Raw genomic sequence first — 14,244 nt, 5'->3', positions numbered from 1 at the left:
TCACAAAGAACAGAAAACAAATGTAAAGCCAATCCCACTGAACACTTACACATACAAAACAAGACAAAGATGTAATCAAAACAACAAAGGCCAAAGCTCTCACAATACACAACAAGTCTCTCAGTCAATATGCAAATATGAAATCGCCCAGCTCTGTGCGTCTCTCTCTCTCTCACTCCCAACAACACAGAGAATGATTAACAGTACACGTTGCCTTTAAATAGGCCGCGCAATCCAAAACATGCTTGCTTCGCCTGATTCAGCAAGAAGTTTAATTGGCGAACCTAACAGCACCCCGCCATGCAGGCCGATACACCTGTGTGTGATCGGCACCTGTGTGTGATCGGCAAATCATCGTGAGAGTGGGCGGAAGTGTTTTCGGCTTGATTCTGAAGGGATTCGGCACTTACTGCATACGGAGAGGGAAAATCGCCAAAATCATGTCAAATCGGTAAGCTTGGCCATTGAACATTTTCGGCGCTTACTGCATGAGGCCCTTAATGCCGATTTGAATTCCAGGACTTTTTGGGACAAGTCCCGGTCAACCTAAAGAGTTTGTTTTACCTCTTATTTCACCTAGGAATGTCTTGATTTGTCGCCCAGATCTCAGTAAGTGTGGTTTTCTTCTGTATTTTGTAATCTACTGTGTGTATGTCTGTTTCAATGAAATAAATGACAATTTGTATTAGTAACGTGTTTTGCTCAGAGAATGATCCCAGTAAAAAGGTGTTTGACCTGGTCTCCTGTAACAATCTCCCCTTCTGCACACCATACGCACACATAGCAGCAGGCAAGCTGTCCCTCACGGGGATCTTTCCTGTAGCCAGTGTCACTGTCGACAATAACTTATCAACACTTTTATATTTTTGGGATTCTTGATTGAGCATAACAAGGCGGGCAAAATAAATTGTAATTTATTTCCTTTATAGACAAACACACGACAACCTCAGAATACACTTAATAATCACTTACAGTACAGAGATGGGGAAACAAAATAAATTGTCCATTGAACAAAGGCTGAAGAAATAAAGTGTCTGGCTTAAAGTCCTTTTGACTTGGTCGCAACTTGCCAACCTAATATTTCTGCCAAATGAATGAAGCTCTTTCCAGTTAATTGGGATTCGTTCGGAGACGAATTCCTGAAGTAGGGGTAAATCCTTGGTTACCATGTTGTTAACCCCTTGCGTTCTGGAACCGCTGCCGCTGTACTTGAACGGAATCTTGAGCAAAGCTTGGATAAGTCATGAATCACACATGGAATAGCTCGGCAGGCAGGTTATAGGATTTACAGTCCTATCTCTAACACGTGTGCCCAATCCCCTCCGTGGGAACATTTAACACACCAATCCCCAATTTGCCCTGAGTTTGCAGAACGGGCAAAATGGCCTTTCCGGTTTGCAAAGCGCATGTGTCAGCTTGATACCTAGGCGTTTTACTATTCTGGGGGCCCACCCCTGACCTGGCAACTCTCAGTCTGAGGTTTGGTCACAAAGTGTGAAAGGCTCATGCTGAGTACCGGGATCTGGCACCCAGCAACATCCCGGCCATTTTCAAATTTTGTATCACTGAGGCTTTTCAACTCGGACTTCACTAGACTCAGAGTCTCCCACTTAGAAGGGGCTCTTTGAAGTACGGAGAGGAAAATACCCTCAGCTCATTCACCCTTAGCATATTTGCATGCTAAAGGATTTTTCCCGGGCTTGCAGAAAAAACTTTCCTGCCTGTACATTTAATACCAACAGTAAAATGCATGTTATTAATAAAAGTATGTTCCACTTGTGTCACTGGAATAAACTTCATATGTGGGTGCATGGTTTCTTTATTCTAAGTTGCACTCCAAAAATTAGAGTGCTAGCCCACTCCATTCTCAAGTTAGCGTACTTAATTGAAAGGGCTATAATGTGAGGTCCATAGTTAACCCAGTTCCCACGTCAAAATATTTTCCCCTTTCAAGTTAAGACGCTAACAAAGCAAGAGATACATTTGACAGAACCCACTTCAGTTTAACTGCAAACCACTTATTCAATTAACCTTGCGGTTGCGAGGTCTAGTGCTTAGAAATAGATACCTATCCTTCAAAGCGGCTCACCCATACACAGCCACGCGTCTTCAATCAGCGCTTGGTTCAGCGCTCACAATGCCATCTTGTGTCTGAAACGCTAACATCACAGTTTGTATTCATTCTTATTACCACAGTCAGGGAATAGACTGCAAAATGGGGACAAGCAATGTGGTATAGGGGAAAAAACATAATGGGAATGCACATACTGTACATTTAACCCCTTCACTCCCAATGAGATTTAGGGTTAATCAGCTGGATATAATGCCTTTATTAATGGCCTGATTAACCCTCTCATTGCCACACCCAGGATCACAGCTGTCACTGCACACTGACCTGTTGTGTTAGAGATCTCTCCTTCTGCACACCGTACACATACATAGCAGCAAGCAGGCTGTCCCTCACGGGAAGCTTTCCTGTACCCAGGATCACAGCTGTCACTGCACACTGACCTGTTGTGTTAGAGATCTCTCCTTCTGCACACGTACACACACATAGCAGCAGGCAGGCTGTCCCTCACGGGCAGCTTTCCTGTACCCAGGATCACAGCTATCACTGCACACTGACCTGTTGTGTTAGAGATCTCTCCTTCTGTGCACCGTACACACACATAGCAGCAGGCAGGCTGTCCCTCACGGGGAGCTTTCCTGTACCCAGGGTCACAGCTGTCACTGCACACTGAGCGAGGAGCGAGGCTGGAATTATTCTAAGAAAAAAACACACAGCTTTATTATTCATTTTTGGGAAAGTTACATAGTTACATATTAGATTAGGTTGAAAAAAGACGTAGGTCCATCAAGTTCAACCTATGCTAAATTTAGACAACATATACTTTATCCTATATCTATACTTACTTATTGATCCAGAGGAAGGCAAACAAAAAACCCCATTAAGGGGAAAAATTAATTCCTTCCTGGCTCCAAGAATTAGCAATCGGATTAATCCCTGGATCAACATCCTTCCCATGTATACTTATTTGGTATATCCCTGTATACCTTTCCCATCTTAAAAGATGTCCAACCTTTTTTTGAACAAATCTATTGTATCTGCCATCACAGTCTCCATGGGTAATGAATTTATGTTGCTATTACTTGTGATTCCCAGGGATATACAGGTACATGGTTTCTCCACGATTGGTTTATGGATGCATGTGGATATTCCCTCAAGATACGAGAAGAGACATAGTGCGATCCTATATAGACAAGGTTTAGTAAAAAAAAAATGTACACTAAGTACTTTGTGCATGTATAACAGGCAATGAATATAAGGGAAGAAGTTGGGCTTGAGTCCTTGGTGCAGTGTTGGGTCTTCGGATAGTATCTAGCTGCAGTCCTGCAGTCCTCTAGGTGATACGAAGATACTCCTTCTGCACCACTTCCCTCGCGCTTCTCGCTGCCTTCTCGTGTGTCTGACTGTGTTGGTGAAAGGGTTTACCACGCCAATAAAAAAGGTATTATGCCTGGCTGGTTAACCCTAAACCATGTTGGGACTGAAGGGGTTAAATTGTGTGGTTATCATAATGCCATGTTTTCCCATACACTATCGTTATTGTCCCTATTTTGCAGCCCAGAAGCTAGTTGCAGTTATATGTATGTCTGTAAACTGTGCAAATTGTATTCACGACACAAGAGGCAGCTTCTAGTGCTGTGCCAAGCGCTGATTGAATAAGCGTGCTTGCAATTAATTGGCTTCTTTGAAGATAGGTATCACTTTCTAAGCCGCAGACGTCTAAACCACAAAGTCAATTGAATAAGTGGTCTGCGGTCTTGCTGAAGTGCCTTCTCGTTAAAATGTATCTAGCCATCTCGTTGTCAACTTGAGGTGAATTTGTGGCGCGCGTCTGAGGTTACCGATCAAAGCCAGCACGGATACATTGTATGACGGCTTGTAACCCAGACCAAATATTGGTCAAATCGTAACCCACATCACAGAGCCCCTTCAATTAAGTGGATAAAGTGCGCTAGGAAAGAGCTAGCACTCTAATTTTTGGAGTGCAGCTTGGTAAAAAGGTAAAATGACCGTACATATGAGTTTTATATTTGTTGCACACACAGAACATACATATGAAAATAAACTGTATTTCCAAGGTGTTTTAAATGTACAGGCAGGAACCCTTTCCTGTCAGCCCGGCAATGAATCTATTAACATGCGCATATGTTATGGATGAATGAGCTGAGGGATTTTTCATTTCCGTACTTCAAAGGGCACACTGCTAGGTTGGTGCCTCAGTGTCTAGAGAAGTCCGGAATTAAAAAAAAGCCTCAGAAACCCTAGGTGTTTGCCAAGTATCAGATACCGGTGCGAAGTATGGGCACTTCACACTTGGTAGCCAAACCCAAGACTTGCTGTCGCAAGGTAAGAGGTTGGGCCCGGTATGTGGCGATGAGAGGGTTAATCAGACCATTAATAAAGGCATTATACCTGGCTGATTAAATCTACATTGCATTGGGAGTGAAGGTGTTAACTGTATGTGCACACCCTGCTCGATTTTCCCCTACACCATTCTTCTTGTCCCCATTTTGCAGCTCATTTCCTGGCTGGAGTAATAGGGAATATACAAACTGTGTCAGTTAGCTTTTCAGACAAAAGATGGCATTGTGAGCGCTGAACCAAGCACTGTTTGAAGACGCGTGGATATGTATGGGAGGGCCGATTTGATAGATAGGTATCCATTTCTATGCACTAGACCTCGCAACCGCAAGGTTAATTGAATAAGCGGCTTGATGTTTAAACTCAAGTGGTTTTCTGACAAAATGCATCTCTTGCCTTGTTTGCATCTTAACTGGAAAGGGAGAAAGTCTTTTGATGTGGGAACTAGGTTAACCACGGAAACCACCATAGAGACCTTTCAATTAAGTATGCTAACCTGCGAACGGAGAAGGCTAGCTCAGAATAAAGAAATAATGCACTCACATATAACATTTATTCCAGTGACACAAGCAAAGTATGTAGAAACTGGGTGCTCTAAAGATGGTGAAACTTTCACGCAATAACATCCATATATTCAAATGTGGGACTCCTATAACAGACTATACTACCGAGTGGGTATAAACTGATGTGTCATCTGTGAGTGACCAGTCCAAATGCAAAATCACTTCTCCTGAAGGGAACAATCAATAATGCTGGATTAAATCACCTTGATGTAATCTCATTGGAGGAAAAATAATATGTACTGGTACTCATCCATAAATAATAATCACATGAGAAATAAATTGGAAAGATCTTACCCACTCCTTAAGTCTTGTAGAGTCTGAGATGGCGTGCCAGTCTGTTGATGCAGCAATCCAATAAGAAGACAGCGCACTGCCAGGGAGACAGGTGAAATAAAAATAATATTCTATTTATTCAGCACAAATACAAAACATCACCCAAGGATGTGGAAAAATCCTCCTACGCGTTTCAGACACGAGTGTCCTTGATGGACTATTTGTGCTGAATAAATAGAATATTATTTTTATACCACCCTGGCAGTGCGCTGTCTTCTTTTTTCTACCAGTGACACAAGCAGAACATGCCTTATTAATAAAATGTATTTTACTGTTGGTTTTAAATGTACAGGCAGGAAAGATTTTTTCTGTAAACCCGGGAAAAATCCTTTAGCATGAAAATATGCTAGGGGTGAATGAGCTGTTGGTATTTTCCTCCCTGTACTTCAAAGAGCCCTGCTAAGTGGGAGACTCTGAGTCTAGTGAAGTCAAGAGTTGAAATGCCTTAGAGATACAAAGTGTGAAAATGGCCGGGATGTTGCTGAGTGGCAGATCCCGGTACTCAGCATGGGCAATTCAAACTTTGGGAACAAACCCCAGACTTAGTGTTGCCAAATGAGGGGTGGACCACCGGTATGGTAAACCTCTTAGGTGTCAGGGTGACACATGCGCTTTGCAAACCAAGATAGCTCTTTTTGCCCATTTTGCAAAATCCGGTCAAATCAGGGATTCGTGGGTTAAATGTTCCCACGGAGGGGATTGGGCATGCATGTTAGAGAAATGACTGTGAACCCTATAAATGTGTCTGCCGGGCTATCCCCGGTGTGATTCATAACTTATCCAAGCTTTGCTCAAGATTCCGTTCAAGTACAGCGGCAGCGGTTCCAGAATGCAAAGGGTTAACAACATCGTAACCAAGGATTTACCCCTACTTCAGGAATTGGTTAGCCAGGGAGACTCCCGAACAAATCCCTATGAACTAGAACAAACTTCTTTCATTTGGCGGAACTATTAGGTTGGCAAGTTGCGACCTAGCCAAAAGGACTTTAAACCAGAGACTTCATTTCTCCAGCTTCGTTCAATGGACAATTTATTTCATTTCCTCATTCCAGTAAGTGATTATTTAGTGTATTCTGAGGTTGTCGTGTGTTTGTCTATAAAGGAAAGAAATGACAATTTATTTTGCCCGCCTTGTTTTGCTCAAATGAGAATCCCAAAAATCTAAAAGTGTTGATAAGGTCTGGTCCACCGTGACAGGCTTATATTAACTGGTGGCAGCGTGTGGGATACTGATTGAGCCTATGCTACAGTCTCCTGCGGGACTCTGTAGTATAGTGCGGGACCTCATGGCTTGCGATCTCCCCAGACAAGTGCCAACTTACACACACATCTAAAGAGCACGATATACTTCACTGGCCCCTTTGCCCATATCCCGATAGCACCATTAGTAAACGCGCAGGAAGGTTCTGATCCTGGGACCAGGCACAGATCGTTGAGAGATGTGTGGGCTATGGACTACCGACAGACGGTTGGTCTAAAGGGCAGCTGGAGGAAGACTTGGAGCTTTATGAGGCCAGGATGGCCCCACCAGAGGGTTCTGGCCGTGGAGCTGCTGTGGCAGTGGACGCTATTCAGCCCAGAGTGCAGGAGGTCCATCCAGCTCCGGGGCTGCAAGGACATGAGGAGAATGCCGTTGACCACATGGATGTGGGTTGCGTGGCGTCAGGGAGTGTGGAAGGGGTAGCAGCTGTCCGTGGGCTCACTGCACATCTTGCTTCATGGGGAGATGGGTTTAGCACTGCAGAGCATGTACCGCTACTGACCGCAGTTCTCGGAAAAGCCCACCACTCTCACCTTGTAAACGGGGAACAGGAGATTCCCTGGGTGGACCATCACAGCTTCATCAAGTTCATGGATGGCACAGATGACACTGATGCATTCCTCAATGACTTTGAGATGCAGTGTTTCCGGTTCCGAATTCCAAGGAGGGACTGGGTGGTCAGACTGCAACCACTGTTATCTGGATAAGCCAAGCGGACTGTGCAGGGTATTCCATATGTGGATGCCGAAGACTACGGTCATGTCAAGAGTAGGCTGCTGACCCAGTACACCCTTACCCCAGAAGCATACAGGGGCAAGTTCCGGACGGGGGGAGTGTGGCGGGGAGAGGATTAATCAGGCCTAAAATAAAGTTTATACCCGGCTGATTATTCCTGACCCGAAGTGGGAATGAATGTGTTAAACTGGTTTGCAATGCAGCACTGTGTTTGCCCTGTCTCAGACGTTTTATCCCCATTTGCAAGCCATTCCCTGCCTGCTATGTTAAAAGACAAAATGCATTGCTTGTTATACCCTCTCACAGACACATGATGGCGTAGGAGCGCCCAACGCTAGCGCTGATTGAAGAAGCGTGGCAAAAGTTTAAAGGTTTAGAATCTCAAGTACTTTACGGAGACAATCCGTCTCTCGTTAATTCTGTGACTTGAAAGGCGGAAAGATATTTGACGTGGGAACTGTGTCAATTGCCGTGAGAACCGGGTGAACTTGCGGTCTCAAAGCCGGCATTTCAATTAGAAATGCTAACTCGAGAACGAAAGCACCCAGAAACCGGATTTTTGGGGTGCAAGTACAGTAAAACACCACATGCACTTACATATAAAAATTACAGTTGTAACATGAGCAGAACATGATGTTTTAATAAAGCGTGTAAAAAGTGCAGATTTTTTATTTATTTTTTTAAAATATTTTTCCTTTATTGGTCAGTCAGCGTATTGGTACATGTTACAAACATTGATAATCAAGCCATCTTGGCAACGAGGCGCATTACATGTACATAGCATGGGGGCAGTTGATGACACACAATAAGCCATTTTCCCATTTACAGTGGTGAAAAAGAGAGGGGGTGACGAAGGGCGGGTGGATAGTTGGGAACGACTTGGGAAGAGAGAGGGGGGGAAAGGGGGGTGAAGGGGGGTTATAGTAGAGGTGGGGTGGTCTGGGGTTCGAAGTCTGGGGTCTAGGGCTGCAATAAGGTTTGTGCCAGAATCGGGGTTCCCGACCCCGGCCAAGGTTCCCAGGTTCTATAAAATTGCGGCATTTTTTGCCTCAGCATGGTCGTCAGTCTCTCCATACTCATAATTCCATCTATCCTAGTGATTACCGTTCTCCTGGAAGGGGCTTTGACTTTCTTCCAAGCCGCTGCTACGCAGCATCTGGCGGCCGTTAGGATCGCTGCTGTGAGTCTAGCTATGGGGGCGGGGAGGTCATCGACTGGTTTTCCCAGCACGTAGGTCAGGGGGTCCAGTGGGATTTCTACATACAGAGTCTCGGTCAGGAGGCTCTGGATCCGGGTCCAAAATCTTTGGATCTCCGGGCATGTACACCAAATGTGGGACATGTCCCCCCTTTGACCACATCCCCTCCAGCACTCGTCGGAGGTTCCTGGGTAGATCTGGCTCAGTCTACTCGGGGTCAGGTACCAGTGAAATAGTATTTTGTAGATGTTTTCTTTTGTGATGGTACAGATTGATGTTTTGGTAGCTGCCTCCCAGATATCCTCCCAGTCCTCAAGGTCCATGGTGGTGTTAAGGTCTTCGCTCCACCTTTGCATATATGAGTGGTTGGGGGGGGCTGAGTTGCCTCCAGTGTTTTGTATATCTCCGAGATGAGGCCCCTTTGGTACTCGCCTATGAGGCATAGGGTCTCGAATCTGGAGCGCGGTGGGAATTTTAGACTAGGGGATTGGGTTCTCAGGAAGTGCCTAATTTGCAGGTATTGGAATATAGGGAGATCAGGGGACGTTAATTTAATTCGCAGTTCCTGGAGGGGCATGACCTCATCGTCTTCCAGTAAGTCCGCAATCACTCTGATATTTAGGCCTTGGAATTGGCTGAATTGGGTTCGGGAACAACCGGGTGGGAAATCCGGGTTCCCAAATAAGGGGGTCAGTTGAGAGGGGGTTGAAGCTAGGCCATGTTTCCCTTTGGTTTTTAACCATGTCGACCACGTGCATCTCATCACCCCCAGGCTGAGTCTCAGAGGCCTCCTACTTTTGTGGGCCTGCGTCCATAATAGGGCTGAGAGGGGGGTGGGGGACGTGTGGTGCGCCTCTATCTCTAACCAGCAATTAGAGGTCGGGAGGTTGTTCCACACCACCGCCTGTCTCAGCTGGGCTGACTGGTAATATCGGACTACATCCGGCGTCCCTAGAACCCCCCTCGTCCTCGACACCAGAAGTACCGACCGTGGGACCCTGGCTCTCCGTTGCTGCCAAATGATAACGCCAGGAGGACCTCCGTGTACTTAACCCAGTGTAACCTCCCGTCCCTCACACAAGAAGAACTCGAGTTCTTAAATCAGAAGATAACCCGAGAAGAGCTAGATAGCGCCATTTCCTCACTTAAAATAGCTAAGACACCTGGACCGGACGGATTCTCCAATGGCTATTATAAGAAACTAGCAGCTCCCCTTGTCCCGCACCTCCTGGAAATGTTCAACTCCTTCCTACAAGGAGAACAGATCCCAGACAGCATGTCAGCAGCCAATCTGGCTATCATACATAAAGAGGGCAGAGACCCGCTTCAGTGCGGTAGTTATCGCCCAATATCCCTATTAAACACTGACCTCAAGCTTTTCAGTAAAATTCTAGCAAACAGGCTGAACCCTATTCTCCCCAGGCTAATTCATATAGACCAGGTGGGATTTGTGTCAGGAAGACAGGCCTCTGACAACACCCGCAAAATTATTGATATAATAGACCACGTGCACCTCAAACAATCCCAGGCCCTGATCCTCAGTCTCGACGCGGAGAAGGCCTTCGACCAAATCAAATGGTCCTTCCTAGACCAGACGATGCGCCAGTTCGGATTTTCCGGCCCATTCCTTGAAGGGGTCCAAGCCCTCTATACTAACCCCACGGCCCTGCTAAAACTGCCAGGTGGTCGCTCCAACCCAATAAAAATCCAAAACAGCACCAGGCAAGGCTGCCTCCTATCCCCTCTACTCTTCGCCCTGTCCATAGAGCCCCTAGACGCTCGGATCAGAGCTGAACCCACTGTAAAGGGCATCCTAGTCGGAGACAGGGAATATAAAATCTCCCTGTTCGCCGATGACATTATTCTTAACCTATCGGAACCGCTCACCTCCCTCCCCAACCTAGAGAAACTCCTAGACCAATTCGGCCGCCTATCAGACTATAAAGTCAACACAGACAAGTCAGAGGCCCTCAATATTTCCCTCCCAGACCCCATATGGAGAACCCTACAAAAGAATTTCAAATATAAGTGGAATAGCTCCCACATCAAGTATCTAGGGATAAAAATAGCGAGCTCATACGGCTCACTGTACCAAGCCAACTACCCCCCCCCCCCTCTTCCGCCAGATCAAGAGAGATCTCGAGGCCTGGCAGACCCACCAGATCTCCTGGTTTGGCAGAATAGTATCCACCAAAATGAATGTCCTCCCCCGTCTGCTCTATTACTTTCAGACCCTCCCTGTCCCTGTCCCGCTAGCTGAACTGAGGAATATCCAGGCCCATATTCTGCGCTTCATCTGGCAGCAACGGAAAAAGTGTAGATTTAAAATGTAAAGCAGGATGTATTCTGTAAGCTCGGGAAGGAATTCCTCGGACATACAGATGTGAGATGGGTGAATGAGCTGGGGGTATTTTCATGCCTGCACTTCAAAGGGGTCATGCTGATTTAGTGCCCCTCAGTCTAAAGAAGTGTCAGGGATGAAATGACCCAGAAACCCATAATGTATACAGATCAAGCATTCTGATGTATAACAGAAGCCGGGTTATTGACACCTCTGGGACAAATCTCAGACTCAGAGGCGCCAAGGTATGGGTGTATCCCAGGTATGCTAAGTGGCATGGGTGTTAAACACTTCAGGGGAAGGGGGGAAAAGGGGGGAAGGGAAAGAACACCCTCGCTACAGCGTTGCTGGAGGTGCTACAATCAAGGGCGATGTAGAATAGCAACAATAGCAAAATGAAACCCCTATAATGAGAGCACTCTAAACAGATATGTACACTGATGACACCAGAGGAATCTAATGATGTAATGTATTGATGAATTATTTAAAATAATCTTTATTAGGAGATACCTCAAAATTAAAATATTGCAGGTAAGCGAACCTATGCCTCCGCTGAGGCTTGTCTAATCTGAAGTGCGAATTTCAAATGGAGTGGGTACAAACTGGGGTATAAATCCCCAATATACACTACCGACACACTTTATTAAAGTGTGGCCGGTACCGCAAGCCGGGAGATTTCCCGGCTTGCTAGTGGCCGCCCCTCGGCGTGTCGCGCGTCATAGACGCGCGGTCACGCGTCTTCGGGAGCCTGCGCCCCCTGCACGCGCGTCCAGGGCTCCCCGAGGCGGCAGGGGGTTCCGGGGGACCCGGCGGACCCGGCAGCGGTAGGGAGAGCGCCCCGATCGGAGGGCGCACTTCCGCTGCTTCGGCGTGCGCCCGTCACCCTCGGGCGCGCGCCAGGCTACTGCTGCGGCCAAGAACGGGCAAATGCTCGAATAAACTTGGCCGCAGCAGTAACGTATAAGTAGGACTATAAAGCCATCACGTTAAGATGCAAAATCACATCTAAATAAGTGTAGCTAAACACCAGACTCTGAATGGTATATGAACATATACACTGGCGACACACTTTATTCGAGCTCGGCTAGTCCCACGAATTCGGGTATACCCGGGTGTATTGAGGTTTGTGATTGTTTTCTGCCCGAGTGCATTGCGTTATTTTCCAGGCAGGGATTGAAGCATTTTATTCCCGCTGGCTGCAATATTGCACAGTATATATATATATACTGCATTACAATTCATGAATTTAGGCCATCTGGTAGACACGCGAAGCATTGCAGCCTATTAAATCCTAATCATTATCATTTAACAGATCAGCCGCCCGTCAGCCAGGCATGAACCCAGGCTGGGAAAGCAAACGCAACGGGGCTTGTCAGAGGTGAGGAGCGGCGCATTCCAGGTATCTGCCAGGTACATACTGGGTATTTGCTCGAATAAAGTGTGTCGGTGCAGTATGTTGGAGCGTTAATATCACTCATAGTGTAAACATTCGTTGTAGTTAAACTCATATAGTATCACACAGATGATGAAACAATGTAGCTCCTGTGCAGTTTAAACCTCATGTAAGCACATACTTCAGTCTCAGAGCTATATAGCTGGACAGAATGACAGACTCAATATGTCTGACAAAATGTCTCTTAGTTAGCCAATATAGTAAATATATATATATATACAGTGTTCGACAAACCTATACATTTGCACGACCCGGGCGAGTGGATTTAACATCGTGGCGAGCTCCTATTGGCCCAAGCAGCACACGTGTGGTACTAGGTGGCAAGTAGATTTTTTTGTTCGGCGAGTAGATTTTTTGGTGATTTGTCGACCACTGTGTATGTATATATATATATATATATATATATATATATATATATATATATATATATATATATTTAATGCTCCAACATATATGTTCATTTAACAAGGATCTAGGCGTTTATTGAAGTGTGTACTAATGTATTCACACTATACTGCACTACCTGCTAGGTGGGAGGCCAGAGCTGATATAAGTGTTACGTATTGATATTCATTTACATATTTGACACCAGGCATTGCACCCCCACAGTGCAGCAATCACTGAGACTCTATATGACAGTAGATCCTTTCATTTCTCTGTATAGGTTACTCATTAACCATTCAGAGTCTGGTGTTTAGCTACACTTATTTAGATGTGATTTTGCATCTAAACGTGATGGCTTTATAGTCCTACTTATACGTTATATTGGGGCTTTATACCCCAGTTTATACCCACTCCATTTGAAATTCGCACATTAGATTAGGCAAGCCTCAGAGGAAGCACAGGTTCGTTTACCTGCAATATTTTAATTTTGAGGTATCTCCTAATAAAGATTATTTTAAATAATTCATCAATTCATTACATAATTAGATGCCTCTGGTGTCATCAGTGTACAGTACATATCTGTTTAGTGTGCTCTCATTATAGGGGTTTCATTTTTCTATTGTGGCATGGGTGTTAACCTGACCCATGCACTTTGCACACCGGAAAGCCTTTTTGCCCGGTCTTATGAACTGTGGGCAACACGGCTATAGGTGGGTTAAATTGTTCCCATGAGGGGATTGGGTCCACATGTTAAAGATAGCCCTGGCCAGTCTATAACTGCAGCTCCCGAGGTATCCCCGGTGTGATTCGTGATTTTCGATCCATGATGTAAAGACACAATACATTGTTCCAGCATAGCGGCAACCGGTCCCAGAGAGAAGGGGTTAATAACACCGTAACCAAGGATTTGCCCCAAACTTTGGAATTCGTTAGCCCTGGTGACTCTTGAACGAATTATATCGAATTTTAACGAAATTCTTTGAGGTGGATGAGATATTAGATCGGCAACTTGCGATCTGGCCAGAGGACCTTTAAATCAAGACTGCATTTCTTGTACTTGCAGGCAAAGGACAATTTATTTTATTTCCTTATCCCAGCAAGTGTTGTTTTAAGTGTATTCTGCAGATGTCGTGTGTTTGTCTATTAAGCAAAAAAAATCACAATTTATTTTGCAACTTGTTCTGTTCAATCGAGTAACCAGAAATATAAATGTGTTGGTAAAGTTGTTCGTGATAGGCTTTTAAATAATTGGTGGCAGCGGTGGGATACTGATTGAACCTATATTGCAGTATTATGCGGGGCTCTGTAATATAGTGAGGGCCTCGTAGCTTGCAAGCTCCTCAGAAGAGTAGCAACTGACACACACTTCTAAAGAGCACGAGAGACTTCACTGTTCCCTTCACCTAGTCCCCGAAGGCACCATGAGTAATCACTCAGGAAGGTTCAGGTCATGGACCAGAGAGAAAGTCGTGGAGAGATGTGCTGGGTATGGCTTACCAACAGATGGGTGGTTGAAGGTAAAATTGGAGCAGGAATTAGAGCATCAT

The 14,244-nt window shown here is 45.4% G+C and overlaps 1 protein-coding gene across 2 annotated transcripts in view; it reads right to left on the bottom strand.

The window, feature by feature from the left end:
• The window catches only part of LOC142491231 (vomeronasal type-2 receptor 116-like), a 163,082-nt gene that overhangs the window by 33,114 nt on the left and 115,724 nt on the right, over positions 1–14,244 (bottom strand). For both annotated transcript variants that reach the window (XM_075593497.1, XM_075593498.1), the window contains one exon: positions 2,627–2,765. In XM_075593497.1, coding sequence (XP_075449612.1) covers positions 2,627–2,765 — 139 coding nt within the window. The remainder of the gene's footprint in view (positions 1–2,626; positions 2,766–14,244) is intronic.

This window comes from Ascaphus truei, chromosome 3 (assembly GCF_040206685.1).
Source record: "Ascaphus truei isolate aAscTru1 chromosome 3, aAscTru1.hap1, whole genome shotgun sequence".
Classification (NCBI taxonomy): domain Eukaryota; kingdom Metazoa; phylum Chordata; class Amphibia; order Anura; family Ascaphidae; genus Ascaphus; species Ascaphus truei.
Note: the sequence above shows the minus strand (reverse complement) of the source record. Positions and strands in the feature narration are given on the sequence as shown.